At 38.9% G+C, this 22,310-nt stretch overlaps 1 protein-coding gene and 1 long non-coding RNA gene across 2 annotated transcripts in view; one reads left to right on the plus strand and one right to left on the minus strand.

Moving 5' to 3' along the window:
* The window catches only part of LOC141398981 (uncharacterized), a 647,890-nt gene that overhangs the window by 586,569 nt on the left and 39,011 nt on the right, over window positions 1-22,310 (plus strand). The window lies entirely within an intron of this gene.
* Dic61B (Dynein intermediate chain at 61B) lies at window positions 3,667-20,777 on the minus strand. Its single transcript, XM_073973040.1, has 5 exons — window positions 20,433-20,777; window positions 20,007-20,369; window positions 17,656-19,103; window positions 4,040-4,252; window positions 3,667-3,987 (listed from the first exon to the last, which is right to left on the minus strand). Exons 1-5 carry the CDS (start codon window positions 20,505-20,507, stop codon window positions 3,771-3,773), a joined length of 2,316 nt encoding a protein of 771 aa, XP_073829141.1. The 5' UTR covers window positions 20,508-20,777; the 3' UTR covers window positions 3,667-3,770.

The raw sequence follows: 22,310 nt of genomic DNA on the forward strand, positions 1-22,310 counted from the left end.
TTGTCTGAAACGAATTTCATACAAACATACTTGGGGTCTAAAACCGTTATTTCGATGAGGCACATTTTTCGTCGTATCAAAGTGTATATATGGAACATCAAAATGATGTCTTTGGTACAGTCGCATCCTCTAGCAGGGTAATTTTTTTGATCGAATGACCTTCAAATTTAGTACGTGTTATCGGTTCAGATTTGGATAGCCCCCATATATATTATTCCCCGATTTTGCTATAACTCGGTCAATTTTAATCGAATAGCCTTCAAATTTAATATGTGACATTTTCTTAGGTAGATTCACCGATTTTCGCAAAAATCGGTTCATATTTGGATGTATCCCCCATATATGTATATCTTCCCCCGATTTTGCTATAATTCGATGCATATCGGTTCAGGTTTATATAATTTCGATGTCACTCAATTAGGAATAATGACGCCACATTTTCCTGGATCTTTTCCTAGTTCGACTTATGGAACAAATGTTCTGTAATGAGCCAGCTAAGTAAATAACTAATTCGGCCAAAAAATGGCTTCTTACATTATTTTTGTTTGGAGGCTAAATTACAAATAAAAAGTAATTCAAAAATTAAGTTACAGTATTTTGTTCATAAATGCAAATTCAATTTTTTATTCAAATGCAAGCGTTTTATTTGAGAGATTCCATCATGAAAATTATTTTCAAGTTTTAAGTGCAGAAATAAAACACTGTAACTTAATTTTTTAATTACATACATACTTTTTATTTTTAACTTTTCAGTAATTAAATTTCTTGACAACTGAGAACCTCATAACCAAGTTGTAGCCAATTTAGTTATAAGAAACAAGTGAGCAAAGACTATAGTCGGGACGGGACCGCCCATGTGATACCCTACACCACTACCCATGTGCATAAGCTTTTCACCGGTAAACATTTATTTTAGGAAATATAATCCGACTACCACCAAACATAATATGCCCCTTTTCCTCTGGGACGCCCATAAGCAACCAACGTTTCGTGACCATCCAATCAAAATTGCGACCTATAGCGTGATTGTAAAAAAAAATGGAAGAATTGGATGCATTACCGTCTATTGTGGTATATCCCTAGTTTGACCACCTTCGCCAACCTACTTTACACCAATGTAAAATTTACATTTTTTTCTTCCATTGACAGGCTTTGCCGTTGAAATACCCCTACTAGATGCCGATACATTCACAAAGAATGCAACTTTGAATTTGTCTCCACATGAGTTTCTCCCCATTCCGACCCCTAAATATTATCCGACTATCACCAAAATCAATAGGCTTCTTCCTCTGTACAGCCCCCCATCAATCCCAAAATTTCGTGACTAGCCGATCAATATTCCAAACAGTAGCGTGATTACAAAAACTCGAAAAACAACATTTATTGCCTCGAATTTTATAAAATATCGAAATATCCATAATTTGTATAGATTTTGCACCATATCTCCAAAACCGTTAAATTTTTCTTAATGTTTCCTTTCAGAAAAATATTCGCTAGATGTATATGTAATTCACAACTTTTCAGAACATGTCATTGTTGTAAAATGCCTCTATCACGCTGTTTTCAGTACATTTCTCAACGACCATTTAATAAAGAAGTCAATAATGTAGTGAAATACGAAATGCGAGAATAAACTCTTGGTGTGAACTGTGTTTGAAATACGTGTTGTAAAAGATATGATGCAAAATACCGCTGAAACAACATGAAGTAAAACTTTTAGAGTTTCAGAATATCCTGAAGAATTGCTGAGAACTTTATTTTGAATATTTTTGCAAAAGATTACTTGGTTCAACTCCCAATAGTTTAGCTTATACTGATCATAATTTCAGAAATCATGTACAATTTTCTATATTTTATCGATTTGATGCCCTAGATGGAGTTTTCCTTATGTTGTCTGTTAAAATATAAGTTCTACTAGTTTAGGGCTACAAACTTGCCAAAGAGAGCATGCCCAAATTCCTAATCGTTTCGATAATGGTCAGATAAATGCAAGAATTTGCAGTTTTAGCCCGGTTTCGATGAGGCCATAAAATCCGAACTGGGCCTGACAGGACAAAACCCAACTAGGATTTTTGTAGTCTCAGTATATATTTTCAACAAATGCGTACTAGAAGTTGTTTGTATTTTCAGTGTTGCACAGTGTTATACCAAAATCAATAGGCTTCTTCCCCTCCGGGACCCTCATCAACACACAAAATTTGGTGACAATCCGATCAAAATTGCGACCTGTAGCGGATATAATTGTTCCACAAACATCCCAGATGGGACAAGGGAGACTTCTCTCATATCAATGGGTGCACGCCGATTCATATTGACTCAATGATATGGGACCTACTTTTTATTGTCGAGTCGGAACGGCGTGTCTTACGACACCACTTGTAGAGAAGTTTTTTATGGCTTAAATACTCAGGAAATGTCGCCAGCATTACTGTAGCGGATTATAAGGTTTAAATGGACAGACGGATGGACACAATTAGCCAGATCGACTCATCTCGTCGATACATTCATTTCGGTATATATAAGTATGGGTCTACGACCATTATTTCGATGCGTTACAAACTTTTGGGCCAAAACCAACTTATAATACCCTCCCCTCATAGTGGTATAAAAATTGAGCCATATTGGTTTTGGTTTCATATTTATGTTTTGTCATCCAAATCTGAAAAGTGTGTAAATTTGTAATTCGATTACTCAACTGCAGCTGTGTGGAAAATAGTAAAATTTTTTTTACCACTGAGAACCTTATAACAAAATTATAGCCAACTTAGGCCGAAAATATTGATAAAAACTTTAAAATGCCTGAAATCGTATGTTACCGTTATATAAGGGCTATATCAAAACCTAGATTTATGTCCATAATTTTTGGTGGGGAAGTTTCTGTACCATTTAAATGTCAAGTTTAAGCCAGGTATAATACCTGAAATCGGGTAGTAACTCTATATGGAAGCAATACCAAAACCTTGACCTATGCCCAACATTTTTGGTTGTACCGTTGGGAAGCTCAAATGACAAATTACAACCAATTCGGCATACAAAATGCAGATAGAATCTTTAACATATTTTAAATCGGGTGGTACCTCTATATGGGGGCTATAAGAAAAAATTGACCCATATTGGTTTTGCTTTCATGTTCATGTATTGTCATCCAAATCTGAAAAGTGTGCAAAGTTTTAGGTCGGTTGGTCAACTGCAACTGTGTGGAAAATGAGTTACTAGATTTAAACCTAACAGATACCAAAGCGATTTAAATAAAACACTGTAAAAAGGACCAACATTACTAGGTCAACACAAAAACATTTTATATCTCTAAATGTGGTAGAGACTATTAAGAACTTAAACCTTGTTAAACCTTAGTAGAATTAAAAAACATTTCAGCTGATTTTTTCTGTGCTTTTATTGGATTCCATTTGAACTCTTTAACTGACATATACAATTACTGTACCAACGCTATACAAAAACGGATTATAAGTAATCCCATTAACAAAATTGGAATACAATAAAAAACGGCATATGTATTCACACAGATGTCCTTCTATTCAAAATTAAATGAATTTTTAATTTCAATTCAATTTAACATTCAATTTAAATGGTGTTGCTGTTAAATGTATAAAAAATTGATGCAGATGCATAGAAAACAAAAAAACACCAACAAAAAACACAATAGGATGACTTCAATTAAGGTTTTAATGGTTTCCACAAAATTTGCCACACTGATAAATCATCTACACGTACACATGCATACATACAAATACATACATATAATTGACCATTTAAGGTGGTATAACCATACCCTTATTCGGATAACCAAAATAACCCAAACTTTTCAATTCAATCACTAATTCTGGGAAATTGTTAACAGCATTTAATATGGCTTTTTCCAATGCATCGTATTGATAGTGCGGTGCAAATGGCATCTCTTCAAAGGCTTCGATGAATACTTTACCACGTTCATTACCAATGGCAATAGAGTTGCCATCGCGGGAAAATCTAAGGATAACATGGGGAATATATTGGAATTTTATATTTAAGACTTACTAACAGAGCTAGTGTATTGTATGACGATTCCATGGGGTGTACTGCTACTGGTTTTAGTGTGCTTCTCCTTAGATCCCAAATTTCAAATTGTTTACGATTGAGTGCAACCACAATTGTGGAATGGCTACGACTCCATCCAGCCCATTGATATGGTCCATACATATTTTGTAAAGTGATTAGGGGTTTGAATATGCCTTCCATCCAAATTCGTATTAACCTGAAAAAAAAAATAAGAAGCGGTGGAGGACATTGACATAGAAATAAAGAATTAAACTTCCAAATTATGGTTTATTGTGCATTTTGTATTGAAAAGTAAACAATTTTTATATCCAACACCTTTATGTGGAGAGAGTAATACATCTGGCTTCTATTAGGATATTCAAAACAAGAGTCTATCAGTAGGAGTAGAACATATCAAATTAGGATTTCGTAGATGACAAAACAACGAAATAGGCCCAACTTTGGTTTAGAACTTTTATATAAAAATGACCAACATTAAAGAATAACTAATTTAATTAATCGAGCTTTATGACCTAAGGAGATTACATTGAAAAATTGATATCTAGCGTTAGCTGGTTAGGCTAATATCCTCAAGCATATTGCAATCTTGGATGTATAAATAGGGGCTCCAAATGGCGAAAATTGTCTAGCAACAACAACATTCAATATGCCGGAGGATGTTAGCCTAACCAGCTAACGAAACGATCGTCGCATAGCGGTTGATGTGTGTGTATGACCTCGTTAGATATCAATGTTATCTCCTTAGGTCATAAAGCTCGATTAATTAAATTAATTAAAATCTCACAAATAATGGCCTTCGCCCCTTAAAAGGCACAAACTTAAAAAATGAAAGAATAACGTCTGAGCTTCAAATTGATACTAATTAAAATTGGGCAACTGCAAAAGAGAAGTGGAAAAACACGTTTACTTATTTACTAATCTTGCCGAATATAAGCCGAACTAAGAAAAGACTTACATTCCTCTCTATTTATTGCTTCATTTCCTCAATTTGAATTGAATCCATGCAGCCAGTATTTCTACGTATCATTCCTTGTACCTCGATGCGTTTAACTATACTGATGTCGTTGTAAGTACACACAGCTCGTGTTTCATACGACGTCGATATAACCCGTCAGCTCGTATTGGCCCGTAGATCTACATTTTTAAGGTGATCTTGTGCAAACAATTCGAATTGAAGATTTTTTGAAAGTACAGACCCAAATGACAAGAAGCCCTATTTGGGTTTTGTTGTGTCAGATCCAGCTCGGATTTTATGGCCCCATCTAAACATGGTTAAATATTGAGTTTTTAAAGAAATTCTGGGCTATATCTCTGAAACCAATGCGAATCTTCTTCTGTCCTCTGAAGCAAATTTGTAGATAAGGACAAGAATAAAATATTTGGAGAAATAATGAACTCGAGGAACTACATTTATTTCCTCAAATTTCAAAATATATGCAAAAATACCACAATTTTTATACATTTCGCACCGTATCTCCAAAACCGTTAATTTTTTCTAAATATTTTATTTTGGAAAAATATTCCCTGGAATGTAGTACCCAACTCTTCAGAACATGTCATTCTTGTAAAATGCCTCTATCCCGTTGTTTTCAGTACATTTTTCAACGACGATTTAATAAAAATGTCAATAATGTAGTGAAATCCGAAATGCGAGAATAAACTGTTGGTGTGAACTGTGTTTGAAATACGTGTTGTAAAAGATTACTTAAAAGATATGATGCAAAATATCGCTGAAAAACATGATGTAAGCATTTTAGAGTTTCAAAATGTTCTAAAGAATTATTGAGAAATTTATTTGGAAGATTTTTGCAAAAGGTTACTTGGTTCAACTCCCAATAGTTTTGCCGATACCGACCAGAATTTCAGCAATTATGTAAAATTTTCTATATTTTATAGATTTTGATGCCCTAGATGGAGTTTTTCTTATGTGGTTTCTTCAAAAGATAAGTTATACTAGTTTAGGGCTACAATATTGCTAAAGATAGCAAGGCCAAATTCCTATTCGTTTCTGAGATGAAGGCCTGATAAATGCAAAAAAGTGTAGATTTAGCCCGGTTTAGATGAGGCCATAAAATCCGAACTGGATCTGACAGGACAAAACCCAACTAGGGTTTTTGTAGTCTAAATATGTACTTTCAAAAAATCCATACTAGAAGTTATTTGCATTTTCAGTGTTGCACAGTGCTATCGAAGATTTTTTTCTCTCAAACACACTAAACATTGCCCTATCTGCTTGTGCAAGTACCCACGCTTCGGAACATACATACAGCGCGGGTATTATAAGCGATTTGTGAAGTATTATTATTGTTTGAAGAGATTTGACAGTTGGTACGAGCTCAATATGCGCATTTCGCGTCGTCCCCATCAGCTTGGTCTTCTCGCCGTTTACCGCCAGACCCACTTTAGCAGATTCTCCTTCGATTTTCATAAAGGGATCGGTTACTTCTGTTACTGATCGTCCCATGATGTCTATATTATCAGCATAAGCAAGCAACATGTGGCTATTGGTGTAGATTGTTCCACTTCTTTTGACGTTTGCCTCTCGCATAACCTTTTCAACCAGGATGTTGAAAAGATGACACGAAAGGCTGTCTCCTTGTCTGTAACCTCTTTTGGTACAAAACCCTTCCATGAGGTTCTTTTCTATTTTAACTGAAGATCTTGTGTCAGTTAGAGTCATTTTACAAAGCCGCATGAGCTTTGCGGGGATACCAATTTCGAATACCTTTGAACGTAGCGGACTGTCGAAGGCTGCTTTATAATCGACAAAAAGGTGATAGGTCGATCGATCTGCATCTCTTGTGTCTTCTCCAGGATTTGCAGCAGGGGAAATATTTGGTCAATGGTGGACTTGCCAGGTCTAAAACCGCATTGGTATGGTCCAATTATTTCGTTGACAATGGGCTTCAGACGTTCGCACAATATCCCTGACACTATCTTGTAGGGAATAGGGAGAAGACTTATGCCCCTATAGTTGGAGCATAAAGTCTTATCTCCTTTCTTATGGACGGGACACAGGATGATCAGGTTCCAATCGTCGGGTACGCGTGTCGCCTCCGCTTTTGAACAGCTCGGCTGGTAAGCCATCGGCTCCTGCTGCCTTATTATTCTTCAGCCGATTTATTGCTGTCTTTACCTCATCTTGGCTGGGCGGTATACATTCATCTTCTGGGATTGGGACTGTGGTATCTTCGTCGTCTTCGCTGCTATCGGATACCAACAGTTTGGAAAAATGCTCTTTCCATATCCTTAGCACACCATCTGTATCAGTTACCAAATTACCTTGCTGGTCTCTACAGGAGGATGTGCCATCAGTTTGATGCTTGACTCTTTGGTAGAATTTTCGGACTTCATTCTGGCTCCTGTACATCTCGATTTTTTTACACTCCCGCCTTTCCATCTCTCTCTTTTTCCTGCGATAAAGACGTTTCTCCTCTCTCCTTTTCTCCCGATATCTCTCTTGTGCGCTACGCGTTGCTACTGATTGTAGAGTAGCCCTATATGCCGCATTTTTCTCTTCGGTAGCAGCACGACACTCCTGATCATAACATGGATTCCTTGGTGGAGGTCTCTGGTATCCAAGTACTTATTTTGCGGCTGTTTGCATCAAGTGGGAAATGGTTTGCCATTGTCCTGATATGTTATCGGGACGAGGAGTGCTTTGATTAAGCAATCGGGCCAGTTGAGTGGAATATGCTGTGGCTATCTGTTGTTATTGCAGTTTACCGATGTCCATCTTCCGTGTTGTGTCCTTTCGTACTATATTTGCTACGTTTAATCGGGTACGTACCTTTACTTCAACAAGTTGGTGATCCAAGTCAATTTGTGCTCGTCGGAACTATGGTACATCCAACACGATCGATGAATGCTAGACGTGCAATCGATCCGAGAAGAAAACATCAACTCGGGTCGGCAATAAGGAAGTTAGATATTTTAAAGCTGCAATTGTCAATCTTGTCCAGTTACACATCTCTTTCTTCACCTAAGGGAAGAATAAGGCGTGCATGGCTACCCTGCAATCAATAGTAACGCGTGTCGTGCAAAAGTTATGAAAAACGTATTTTCCTCAGGTAAAATGAGAAAAAACAAGTAAAAAAGCGATAAGTTCGGCCGGGTCAAACTTTTTATACCCTCTACCATAATATACTCTGATCGGTCGGTTGGCACCGTTATATGGGGGTTACAATAAAACGTGGAACTATTTCCATAATTTTTTTTGATAAGTTTCTTGATCACTGGGAACGTTAAAAGACAAATTCTAGCTAATTCGGTTTGCAAATGGGCGGTACCGTTATATGGGTCTATACCACAATGTTATTCAATATTGGTAATTTTTAGTGGAGAAGTTTGTTGATCATTGATAACCTCAAATGTGAACTTTCTGCTAATTCGATCAGAAAATGTAGCTAAAAGCCTCAAAATACTTTAAATCGGGAGGTACCGTTATATGGCTATATCAAATCGTGGACCAAAAGTTGGGAGCCTCAAATGGCAAGTTCAATTTTTGTTGAAGCTACTCGCGTTCTCTGCATAAATTGCGACGGTAAAAGTTTCATCAGGTCCGTACTTTCTGAGAAAATAATCTGAAAGCTGCAAAAAAAAACCCTGTGACACCGTTTGTAGTGTTTGGAGCGCACGATAACTCTCGAACGGATCTGCTGATTCGGTTCAAAATTTGGCTTTCGTTATATATATTATATATATATATATATATATCGGTCGACTCTTTTCGGTACCTCCTCCACAAACGTTCGAAAATGTTCGGGAAATTTGTGCGCACGATAACTCTTGAAGGGAGTAATCGAATTGGTCCATACTTTGCACATCGTAATTTCTACCAGACTTAGATGAGGTTGCAATATGAACTCAATCGATCTACCTCCCACACAAAATTTCAGAAAAGTTCAGTTTAGGGCCTGCTCGCTTTCATGTTTGTTGTAACATCTTGTATTCACTGCCTTCCATACAACGGTACAAGTTTCATCAGGGGCCAGTCCATACTTCTTGAGAAAACAGCCCGAAAGGGGTTAAAAATCCCCAAGGCACCATATGTAGTGGCTGGAGAATACGATAACTCTCGACCTGATACGATAACTGTTCCGATTTGGTCCAAAATTTGACCTTCGTCATATTTTGTCCAAACTTAGTTTGGAATATCGGTCAATACCGCGCAATACCGGTCCAATCCTTCAGGCACATACCCCACAAAAGTTCAAAAATGTTCGGAAATATTGTGCACGCGATGACTCTTGAAAAGAGTAACCGCGTACCTTGCATATCGTAAAATTTCTAACCGACATATAACAGCTTCGAATATGGACTATATCGGTCCATTCCTTAGGATACCTCCCTCACCAAAGTTCAATATTTTTGTTTGAGTGCAGTTTAGGATCTGTTCGAGGATCTTTTGGAGAATTATACCGATGCAAGTCCTTGTGGTCCTGTTTACAGCGATATTATGTTTTCCGTGGACAAGTCTATGCTTCCTTGCATGCTGGTCCCAAAGTTATTCGATGACTCACTGAAATGACTAGTGAGCGCGATATCTATCAAAAAGATATGACTCCCAAAATAAGATCCAGTTCCACAATGAACTATGTCGGTCTATTCCTTTTAGTACCTTCTCCGAAACACTTTTATCCTTATCCAAACCCCCTAAATACATATTTTTTTTTGTTTGTAAAAAAGTGTTTCAATTTACTCAGGTTGCGGGTATATCTCTGTTGGTTGGTTTACGTGGTGGCTATAGCCTTCATAGCCTCAATTAGTATTTTAAATATACCGTTTTGAAAACCACACCACTCGTGTAGAGACTGTTATTATGTTTGTTGTGTTGATAATTTATATCCAGCCTGATGAAGTGAGAAACCTCAGAAGGTCTCCCAGATCTAGTTCGGTTATCTCGGTAAGATCGTGCAGGAACGGCCGTCCCAGGGTTTTCAGTCTTTTTTGCAGTTGTGCAGGGCAGGAGCAGAGGAGGTGTTCAACCGTTTCTTCCTCTTCTTCGTTTCCGCAGCTGCGACAGTAGTCATTGTATGGAATATGTAGACGCTTTGCGTGATTACCAATGGCCCAGTGACCTGTTAGTACCGCAATTAGCCTTGCCAGGTTCCGTCGATTTTGGCTGATCAGGAACTTTGTACGTTTGATGTTGTAGTGTGGCCATGTAGATTTTGATATTTTACAAGTCTTGTCCCATCTGATCTCAGCTTGTGAAAGATAGTATTTGAAGATATCCCCTTTAACTACTCCCAATGGTGTTGCGACTGACGCCCTTGAGAGTTCGTTAGAGGCAGATCCCGCTCTAGCTAGTTCGTCTGCTATTTCGTTACCTTCAAGACCCCTATGACCTGGAATCCAAATGAGAACTACTCTGGTCAGACGTCCTAGCTCAGCGAGTTCTTCTTTACATTCCTTCACCAGCTTTGATGTGACGATATTTGAACTCAATGCTAGGAGCGCCGCTTGACTGTCGACAAAAATTCCTATTGAGTTTGGTGAGTGATGCTGTAGAAGTATTTTGCAAGCTTCCTTAATAGCCAGTATCTCTGCCTGAAAAACACTGCATTCTTCTAGTAGCTTTATTGATGTAGATATATTTGCTTCTTCTGAGTAGACACCAGAGCCGACTCCACAGTTCATCATAGAGCCGTCCGTGTATACATTGATGTCGTACCCCTTCAGTGGTGTACTATTGTTCCATTCTTTCCTGCTTGGAAATTGAACTTTAAAGGGCTGATCAAAGGTTATTGCAGGAGTACAGTAATCAGCGTTGGTTGCTATTTTTCTTGGTAGTTTGAGAAGCACGCAGGCATGTCCGTAGGCTCTATCTCTCCACATGCCTAGAGCACGTAGCCTTGCAGCATTGGAGGCCGCAGTTGCTTTGATGTGTGGATCTATTGGCAGTATATGCATCATTGTATTGAGGGCTTCAGCCGGACAAGTTCTCATTGCCCCTGTCACCCCGATGCATGCGGATCTTTGAATACTGTATAGTTTTCTCTGAATTGTTTTCTTTCCCACTGTTGGCCACCAAACTAGTGCTCCATATGTGAGTATTGGTCTTATTATGCTGGTGTACATCCATAACACCATTTTGGGTTTGAGGCCCCAGCGGCTCCCAAACATTTTGCGACATGTGTAGTATGCAACGGTTGCTTTATGAGCACGATGTTCCATATTAGGTTTCCATGATAGTTTTGACTCAAGGATAACGCCTAGGTATTTGGCGTGATCTGATAAGGGTATTTCTTGACCTCGTAGTCGTGGAAGATTGGTGAAAGCATATTTGGTTTTTGTAGTAAATATCAGCAAAAAGGCGGTTAAGGTGTATTGTTTGTGCTCCAAGGACATCTCAATAGTCCTAACGACTTCGTGAAGGGCTGTATCTGTCGAGCGTCCTTTAAGGTAAGCGTGTTGACTTGAAGATATGTTGTTTGAGTTCTCCATCTTTTCTCGAATATACACGTCAATGAGCCTTTCGAGTGTTTTAAGCAGAAATGATGAGAGACTTATGGGTCTAAAGTCTTTAGCATTTTCGTGACTACGTTTTCCAGCTTTCGGTATGAAAACAACTTTTACCTGTCTCCAACTCGTAGCAACGTAGTTTAGGGAAAGACATCTACTGTAGATGTGTACTAACCAAGGGTTAATTAAGCTCTCCGCGCTTTGAAGCATTTTTGGTATAATACCATCTGGCCCCGGAGATTTGTAGGGAGAGAAGCTATTGATAGCCCATGTAACTTTACTCGGACTTATAATCTTTCCGGCTTCAGTGTTGTCTGTATTTATAGCTGTATTGGCTTGCTCTTCGTTAGTACTATTCGTGCAAACGGGGAAGTGCGTTGCAAGAAGAATTTCAAGAGATTCGGCCGAGTTTTCTGACCAGGTACCGTCATTTCTCTTTATGTAGGTGGGATTTGAGTGACCCTTTGCCATAACTTTGCTTAGTCTGGCAGTATCTTTGGTGCTATCGAGAGATCCGCAGAATTCAATCCAGGATTGCTTTTTTGCTTTGGATATTGCTTTTTTATATTCCCTAAGCTTATCCTTGTATGGCTGCCAGGATCCGCTTTGGTAGCTGACGTTGAAAGCTTTTCGTGATTGTTTTCTTAACTTTGAGAGCTCGGACGTCCACCATGGTGGATAACGTTTCTTTGAGCGAGTCAATGGGCATGACACTTTAAAGGCTGTATCTATGGATTTCTCTAGAATGGATACAGCCTTTTCTATGCCTGCTGTAGTTTCATCTGTATGTGGAATATTTGGAAGTTTGTCCTTCAGAACCCTATTGAACTTTTCCCAGTTCGTTCTCTTAGGATTGCGAAAACAATTAGTGGGCGTTGCCTTTTCAGATATGTTGAATAGTATCCAATTGTGATCTGAAAAGGACCTCTTATCGGATACTATCCAGTTGTCTATTTCAATTTGCCGTCTATCTGATACTAGCGTGAGGTCGATGACCTCCTGCCATCCCCTAAAGTTCTTCGAGCTTGGAAATACAAAAGTTGGGTTAGTATCTTTGTTGCATATAGTGAGGTTGTTAGAATTTATGAAATCTAAAACTGACTCACCTCTGTCGTTTGTTTCAGAGCTGCCCCACAGGGAATGTCTTGCGTTAGCGTCGCAGCCAATGATTATGGTGTCATGTGGTAGAGTGGCCCCCATAAAGCTCGAGACCTCGCTTGGTGGAGCTTCTCTGGAATGGGCCATGTAGCAAGAGGCAATAAGGAACTGCTTACCGTTTTCCAGTTCCACTCTTGCAACGGTAAAGTCTGCTGTGCTAAACTGGGGACATAAGAAAGCGTTTATGGTGTTTTTGACAATTAGACATGATCTAGGCTTACCATTATCCTTCATGTATATCGTCTTGTAACCACTGTTATCCAAGCCTTTTACTTCGTTTTCGTAAACGTAGGGCTCCTGTATGATGCCTATGCCAAGGTCCTCCTCAACTAGAAGGATCCGCAGGTTATCTGAAGCAATTCTCGAGTGCTTCAGATTGATCTGCACGACCTTAAACATCATTTTTATTGGGTGAAGATGTGGGTGGCCCCTCTAGCTGCATATTGTCGAGCAGCATACCGGCGTCGTCGATGTCAGCTTCATCGTCTTCTCCATTCGGGCCATGTGGGCGTAGTATTTTGACTTTGGCTTCCCTTATGCCAAAGAACAACTTGTTCCCCAATCTTTCGAGAGCCTCTACTCCGGCCTCAGTAATTGAGAGAACTAAGCTCATGCTGTTATTATTAGGTGGCTCAGTGGCGATTACGGACCACTCGTCCATCGGAACATCCTTGTTCATTTTCGACAGACATTTCAGCAGCTTTGACCCGTCGCACTCTATCTTGGGCAACCAAACTCTGGCACGAGGTCTCATCGGGATTTCTTGGGCCGGGATCAGCTTCAGGCTGATGTCGTCCCAAGCATTGCTAAGCTTAGCTATGCTTTTTTCCAGAAACTCCTTTGAGTACTCATCCATACATTTGATCACCCTGTAACCACGATGTACCTCGCTGGAGTCGAAATGGGGTACAGGAGAATCCTCGTTTGCCAGAACGTGTTCCATAACCAGTTCCGACAATTTGGTTTCTACAGTACCCCATTCCGCCGTGGTGATAGGGGACAGCTTACCCTCCTTTTCGTTAGCTATGGCAACCAGCATGTTGTCCTTAACAACTTCATTGAAGGGGCGTTTTGTTGTAGATGATGTAGTGGTGTTGTGTTTGAGCTTCTTTCGCTTTGCGGGCTTTGTGTCCTCCGTCCGGGAACGCTCTCGCTTGGAAGAAGATGGGCGATCGTTGATATGTGAGATTTTGGCTTTCTCATACTCCTCAACAATTTGTGTATATTTGAGCTTGTCCGCCTCATCCCGTTCATCCACTGCTAACGGTAGCAGCATTCTTGGCTATCTTGCCGAGAATAAACTTCGCCTTTTGGTACAGGGATTTCCGAACGTCGGACGGACTTTTCTTTTTTAGGTTGGGTTCAGTAGATTGTCCATCTTTCTTGACGGACAGAGTCGCTGTTTTGTTGGTATTTTTTTGTTGAAGTGAGTCACAGCTGTTTGCAGAGCTGACTACACTTAGTTGGCTAGCTACCAGCTCCTGGCTGGATGCTAAGAGTTCATCCTCGGAGGAGTTGCCAGGCTGCAACCGAGGAGTTTTGTTTTGGTGTTTGTTTGTTTTTGTATTTTTCTCCATGTATTGATCCCACGAGTGTGCCGTAAGGGGATGGACCATCGTACGCAGTGACGGCGTGCGCAGACTAGGCTATTAATAAGTACAGCTCGACCCGTGCCCTGGCGTCGAGGGGGAATTGCTAGCGACCAGACTTCTTTAGACACTTGTCGGCCATTCAGATCCTCAGCACAACTCCCACTACCTTGATCTTAAAAGTGTTTGTATATATGTTGCTAGTCCCAAGGTGAACTGTGGATAAATCAGTCCACCCTCTGGGCTCGTGACAATTCCCTCCTCCTTTTGCAACCGGGCTTGGGACCGTCTTTGGCGGAGTAGGCCGATACTTTTTTACTTGGTTTAATTAACATCTCGTTGGAATCGAGCTTAATGACCGTTTATTGTTTCAAGTGAAAAAGGAAAGTCGAAAATACGAATTTACTTGTGAACATTTTCATCCGATAATTTTACACAATTTTGACGTGGTAATGACGGCAAGAGTGCATCGATCATATTAAATCTTTGTATGTCGATAAAGGACCATCCTACAGCACTATGAAAAATTGGTTTAATGAATTCAATAGTCCGAAACACGCTAAAAATCGAAGGTTGTGCCAGAAAAAATTAAGCCGTGTGAGAACGGATAATGCAAAATAGCCATGTTATATAAAACCAGATAGTGGCATCCCTGGGTATATATTACACCAACTAACATTTGATATTGCATGAACACTTGGTGACAAGGTGGGGGGTTTCTCGTTGGCAACACTGCGTGTTGCCTATCCCAGAAACTTTTTTAGTTCCCCTCGTAATACCCAGTTTAGTTGGCGCCGGTACGCTTTTTTGGAGCGCCGTCGTAAATAGAGTTGGGCAATCTCGTTCAATTGAACGATCCGGAACACTGTCCTCGTTCAAAGACGAATGAGTAATATCATAAAAACCAACGTGTGAAATTAAGTATACGCTGTTTTGTCAAAGAAATTACCGGTGTCCATTGAACGAGATAGTGATCCGGATCGTTCAATTGAACTCTAGTCGTAAAAGGGCCAACAAAAAGATCTTTTTGGAAAAAAAATTCAAAACGATCCGACAAAAGCAGTACTTTTCCCAAATTTTGTGAGCAAGCTACCCGAAGAATGGGGCCGATACAGTCCAACTTAATGTATTACTAGATGAAATAATACTATGTTCAAAGTCTGGCCCATAACATAATCCCTGCGAGACTTATCTTTCGGATTTGCCATTTTAGTTGGTTCCGTCAAGGTTTGATGGAGCTTTTAGGTAATTATTTCAAGAAGTATGGACTTGCCCCCGAAAAAATTTGTACCCTCGTAAAGTGGGACGCAAGGACAATATGCCAAAAAACTTTAACTTCACGTTTTCCGAATTTTGTGTGGGAGGTACCCGAAGGAGTGGATCGATAGTCGAACCCGATCTATGCCTGAAAGAAATATAACCATATGTAAAGTTATAATCATTTCGGTTACTCCTATCGAGACAGAAATTTGAACTTTTGTGGGGGAGGTACTGAAATGAGTGAACCTATATGGCCCATCTTCGAACATAAACTATGCCAAATTTTGGACCCGAGGGTTATCGTGCGCACCAGCCAGACAGACTGACGGACATTGCTCAATCGACTCCAAATTGTCTAAAACAGATTTCGTCCAAACATACTTGGGCTCTAAACACTTTATAGCTAGGGTATAAATATCTGAAATGCAAAGTCGCCGCTAATACAAATATTTAAAAGGCAGCCGAATTTTCGTTGGTGACAATAAAATTTTTCGTATCTAACACTGTCTGCACCACCAAAATCCTTCGATAATACCGCTCTAATAGGGGTAGCAAGAACTATGTACGGTAAAATATTAAAACATATTAAAAAATTAATTAAAAATATTCATCCGAGACCCTATAAAGTATGTATATTCTTGATCACGATAAAATTCTAAGTCGATATAACCATGTCCGTCTGTTTCTCCGTCCGTCTGTTGAAATCAAGATACAGCTCGCAATTTTTAAGATAGAGCTTTGTAATTTGGTACAGAAGTTTCTATTGCAAACGGACTGTATTGGTCCACGTTTTGAAATAGCCCCCATAGAACATTACCACCCGATTTTCGGTATATTGAAGGTTTTAGCTTCATTATCACACCGAAATGGCTGAAATTTGTTCCTCGTTGATGGTATAAAACTTTCCCCAGAATTTTGTCGGTATAGGTCCTGACTTCATATAGCCACCATAGAGCGGTACCTCCCGATTTTCGGTATTATGAAGGTTGTGGCCACAATAATCCACTGAAAAGGCCGAAATTTGGTACATATTTAGTCTTCATTTGAGGTATACAACTTTATAAAACTTCATACAGCCCCCATAGAACGGTACATCCGGATTTCCAGTATTTTGAAGTTTGTGGCATCAATATTCCACCGAAATTATTGAAATTTGGTATTGTCTTCATTTGAGGTACAAAACTTTCCATATGAAATTTGTCGGTATAGGTCCACGCCTTCATATAGCCCCACTGAGCGGTACCTCCCGATTTTCGGTATTTTGAAGGTTGTGGCCACAATAATCCACTGAAATTTGGTATTAAGTCTTCATTTGAGGTATAAAACTTTCCATATGAAATTTGTGGGTATAAGTCCATGCCTTCATATAGCCCCCATAGATGGTACATCCCGATTTCCGTATTTTGAACAATACAATAAACCACCGAAATGGCTGCAATTTGATATTTAGTCTACGTTGGATGTAATAACATTTCCGACTGAAATTCGTTGGTATAGGTCCACGTTTCGATATAGCCCCCATAGAACGGTTACATCCGATTTTCGCATTTCTGAGTGTTTTGACGTCAATATCCCACCGAAATCACTGAAATTTGTTATTTAGTCTTCCATGGGATTATAAAATATTCCAAAAGTGAATTATCAGTATAGGTCTACGTCTTCCTATATCCGCCATAGAAGCGTACCTTTTGATTTTCGGCATTTTAAGGGTTTTAGCCACCTTATGTTACCGAATTATCGGAAATTTGGTATTTAGTCTTCTTCCGTCAGAAATTTGTCGGCATTGATCGACGTTTTGATATAGCCCCCATGGAACGGTACCTCCAGAATTTCGGTATTTTGAAAGTTAGCCACATTGTTTTACCGAACTTGCTGAAGTTTGATATTTAGTCTTCTTCAAAACGAAAGGAAACTAATTGTTTCGGTTTACTTCAATACAACTCGTGGTGGAGGGTATAACAAGTTCGGCCCGGCCGAACGCCGTTCTTACTTGTTTTTTTGGCAATTCGTGGCGTGTAATGAATCATAACACTCTTACTCTGCTTCGACTTTTAGTGTCGTAAATGCAAAAATTATTAAAAATGATTTATGTTCGACGAACAAACATTTAAACAACAATACTCACCAATCATTGCCACATGTTAGGAACAACTTTGGGGACCATGGTGAAAAATCCATACAATTCACAGCTCCCTTATGGGTCTTCAGCACCTCCAAATAATGATGTTGATAATTGGTAGAACATTTATGCAGACAGCCCTCATCCGTTAGAATGTAATAAATATCCAAGTGCAAAGGATGCTTTGTTAAATTCAAGCATTGAGGTCGTGGATTAGCTTCCTGGGTGGTTACATTCACCAATGTTACCGGCAAACCTTCAGGTTTACCTTCAATTCTTTCCAAAGACATTTGTTTATTGCCCAGCAAATAAGGTCCCCTGATAATGTGAAATCTTGTCACTGAACCATCTTGTGAAAGTGATAGAAATGGATCGATGTCATCATCTGAATTAGCCACCTGTTTAATCCATTTTATGGCCAATACCGGATCAACCCCGGGTGAAGTGCTGCGCTGTGATATAGCCACTGGAGGTTCGTTGTATTTTGAAATATCACGAACTTCCACCGTGCCATCGAAGAGGCCAATTGCAAGCAAATTGGTTTTGTAGGGTGAGAATTCCAAAGATACAACAGGATAATTGTAGAAATAGTAACGTTCCGGATCGCAAGGATTCTTAATGCTCCAAATGCATACCTCACCGGTTTTGGGCAATTTTGCCGCCTGATAGGAGTAGATGCCATAGGCCACTGCCAAAATGTCACTATTTGCATAACAGAAACTCATATCGGATACAGCCCGGCGCTCATTATCCGGAGCATAGGGTTGTATGGTGAATAAATTTTTCAAGGAATATTTGTAATCTATTTTGGACACTGTTAGTGGTGTGGGATCCATGTTGCGAAATCTTCTTTGAGATTTTTCAAAATTATTACCAGCCAATAAACGTTTCATTACCGTGCTGGCCCAATGAAAGGATGGCAATTTCACTATTGCGGCATATTGCTGCTCCAGCGAAAGTTTTTGTGGAGAATTGATTTCCTTTTCAGCTTGGTCTTTGTGGTTACCTTCAGCAACTGGATCCAGTTCTTCAAGTTTGCGATATGTATCGAACATTTCAAAATAGGATACATAACTCCCTGTGTTCGTGGTGTGTTTGCGTATGGTATTGACTTTGCGTGATTTAAAGAGGGTCTCTTCGGTTTGCGTTTCGGCATCGGAACGTCGACGTACCTTCCCCTTTCCTATGGTCAAATAATCATATTGTTTATTATCCTGTTCGGCATAATTGCCATCTTCGGTGTTCTTTATGGCTGTCATGCTTTGTTGTTCGTAAAGTAATATAAGTTCGGTTTTACGAAGAACTATACGAATGAAGGGTAATTTGTGTTTTGATTTTGGTTCTTCTTTGGCTTCTTCTTCAAGCGAAGAGGATGACGATGAACTGGAAACTTCTATGTAAGGAGACAAGTTGGATGATGTTCTCAAATCCGTAAGCATTCTTTCGCTACCAATCTAAAGGGAAACAAGTAAAAATTTGTTAAGTTCAGCTAGTTCGCTTAAAAATTTTAGCTAAAATCATTAAAATACCGAAAATCTAGAGGTACGGTTATAAGGGGACTATACCAAAACAAGAACCTATATTGACGATTTTTGGTGAAGATGTTTCGTGGCCACTGAAAACCTCCAATGTCCAATTTCAGCTTGTTCAGTTATAAATTTTAGCTAAAACCTTCAAAATACCGAAAATCCGGAGATTAACGATTTTAGTGAAGAAGTTTCGTGGCCACAGAGAACCTCAAATGTCAAATTACAGCTTAAAAATTGTAGCTAAAATCCTCAAAATACCGAAAATCGGGATGTACCGTTATATGGGGACTATACCAAAACGTGTACCTATATTGACGATTTTTAGTTAGGAAGTTTCGTGGCCACTGAGAACCCCAAATGTCAAATTTCAGCTAGTTTAGTTAAAAATTGTAGCTAAAATCCGAACTGAACCAAAAATCGGGGGGTACAGTTTTATGGGGGCTATACCAAAACGTGGACCTATATTGACGATTTTTAGTTAGGAAGTTTCGTGGCCACTGAAAACCTTAAATGTCAAATTTCAGCTAGTTCAGTTAAAAATTGTAGCTAAAATTCTCACAATACCAAAAATCGGGGGTAACTTTATTTGGGGGCTATACCAAAACATGAACCTATATAGACGATTTTTTGGTGATGAAGTTTCGTGGACACTGTGAACCTCAAATTTCAAATTACACCTGTTCGGTTAAAAATTTTAGCTAAAATCCTGAAAATAGGAAAGTACCGTTATACTCTATGGTGGATGATATAAAAAGGGCGCAACGTTCATGAGCCTCTAGCTTCATTTTGGTCGTCATAACCATTCATACCTCCTCCATACTTTCTTACCCCTGCCACAATATCTTCCATGGAAAGATGAAAACCAACACCACGGCTTGATTTGACCCTCAGCAATGAACTTGTAGCCCCCTTGAATGCACCAGAAGAATCTCCACGACGTTTTTGTATCGATTGAACCTTTTCTTTAAGTCGTCTGTAATCTTCAGTATCGAATTCAGCATCAATTGGTTTTGGTGTCACATCGACCAGCTGGCCTTCAAATGTTTCTTCTATTTTCAAATAATCTCGAATCTCTAAGGCTTTTTGTACTTCCATATCAACATAATCATAGTAGCTTAGTCGTGGCGTGCCTCCGTCTTGGGATGGGCGTTTGCCCATCATAACCATTTTCTTTTTCATTGGGAGAAGTTTCTAAAATTAAAAGACCGATTTTTTGAGGTTTTGTAAATCTGAGGCTAATATTGGACACTTTACCTCATCATTTACAACAGCTTCATTCTTGTCATCGCCCGATGGTTTAAAAAATGTGGTTATTTTAGAAGATGCCATGTTCTATGTTTAGGGTTTTCGAATAGGTTGACGTATTGAAATTAAATAGTTGATCAAACGATTGCCATGTTTTTGTACTCCTGGGACTCTGTTTCTCCTTTCAAAGTGTAATAGGGTCTACTCATGAAGTGTGAAATTTCGAAATTTGCTGAATGCCTTATATTATATTTACATTTTGATGCAAACTTGTTTTATTTTAAGCGGGCCATACATTATCAAATTGGCTTGTCCATCCGATTAGAGGATTTTCAAAACGCATTTATGTTTTTCCTGAGAACATTTTTAGAACGACCCTATTATTCAATATTTTCTTTGACATTTTATTTTCAAAACTAAATTTTTTTGTTGTTTCATGCATCTAAGTCCCAATTTACATTAGGCGAGTTTACTTGCGGCAATTGTCTGTTTGTAGGTGAGAGAGGGTGCTGAGAGGCAAAGGGTTACAATATGCCTCACCCCTCTCTCCTACAAAATGACAATTGCCGCAAGTAAACTCACCCAATGTAAATTGGGACTACCATCTATAGACATGCTTTGATTGACATTATTTTTAATTACAAAAAATAAATAAATAAAAATAGTTTGATTCAGTTATTTCATGACTTATACTTACATATTTTACCAACTCAAAAATAAAATATACGTGAATATTTCCATTCGATAGAAGCGCTACCAAAGACATTGTTGTAATCCATCAATTGAGAAGGACATTTTGAAAATTGGGAAACGAGACTATGTGAAATTGACTGATGTTATACCAAAAGCTGATATTGCATAAAATGTGGCAGAGTATCGACATCTAACGGAAAGATCGCATACGTACATAAGTTCGGAATTTCAAAGACTTCAAAGCGGTTAACAATTCTTTCAATAGATTAACAGAAAGTCCCAATTTGCATTAGTCGAGTTTACTTGCGGCAATTGTCAGTTTGTAGGTGAGAGAGGGTGCTGAGAGGCAAAGGGTTACCATATGCCTCACCTCTCTCTCCTACAAAATGACAATTGCCGCAAGTAAACTCGCCCAATGTAAATTGGGACTAACCCCCAGTTTTTGTAACTTACTAGCAAAGTGCCCGCTACTTCGTATGCGTTAAATATACAAAACAAATAAATAATATATAATATAGAATGGTGAACATGGAATCATTTTGTGTACTAATACGTACCACTTTAGTCCGATTTTCGTCACGCCTACACATCAAGATAAATCCACATTTTTTGAGATATTTTAATTGAGGTTCTCAGCGCAAATATGGCCTAACCCAACAACCGCCATCCTCACTTGCAGCTCTATCTCTTCCCCCAAAAACCAATTATAGAACTATTTAGTACTTTCATGTAAATACATAAATACGAACCTCCTCCTATTATTTCAAAATTCCCTTTACACAATAACAAATTGTACCAAAACCTGTGCCATTTAGAACTTTTCGTATATTTATGATTCATATTTCTTAAATCTCACGTTATAAGCAAATGATAACAGTACTCATAATTCCAAATCTCACGAATCCAGATCTATCCGTTCATCCAATACAAAATTGTACCATACATGGAACCATTTCGTACCTCTTCTTCTTCTTTATTTGCTAATTCGTTTTCCGAATGTTAGCGACCCATATAATACAAATATTTTTTTTTCTTATTTTTTTTTTAAGTCGCTCAAATCCAAGTTGTACCAAATTTAGTACCGTTTAGTACTTTTCGTACATATAAGTACGAATTTCCAAAACTTCCTCAATCCTACACCCCAACAGTAATCTTAATTCCAAACTTCAAGATTCCAGCTCTAGCCGTTCGCTC

The sequence above is a fragment of the Musca autumnalis genome, unplaced genomic scaffold (assembly GCF_047663935.1).
Source record: "Musca autumnalis isolate F117 unplaced genomic scaffold, ASM4766393v1 scaffold_3, whole genome shotgun sequence".
Taxonomy (NCBI): domain Eukaryota; kingdom Metazoa; phylum Arthropoda; class Insecta; order Diptera; family Muscidae; genus Musca; species Musca autumnalis.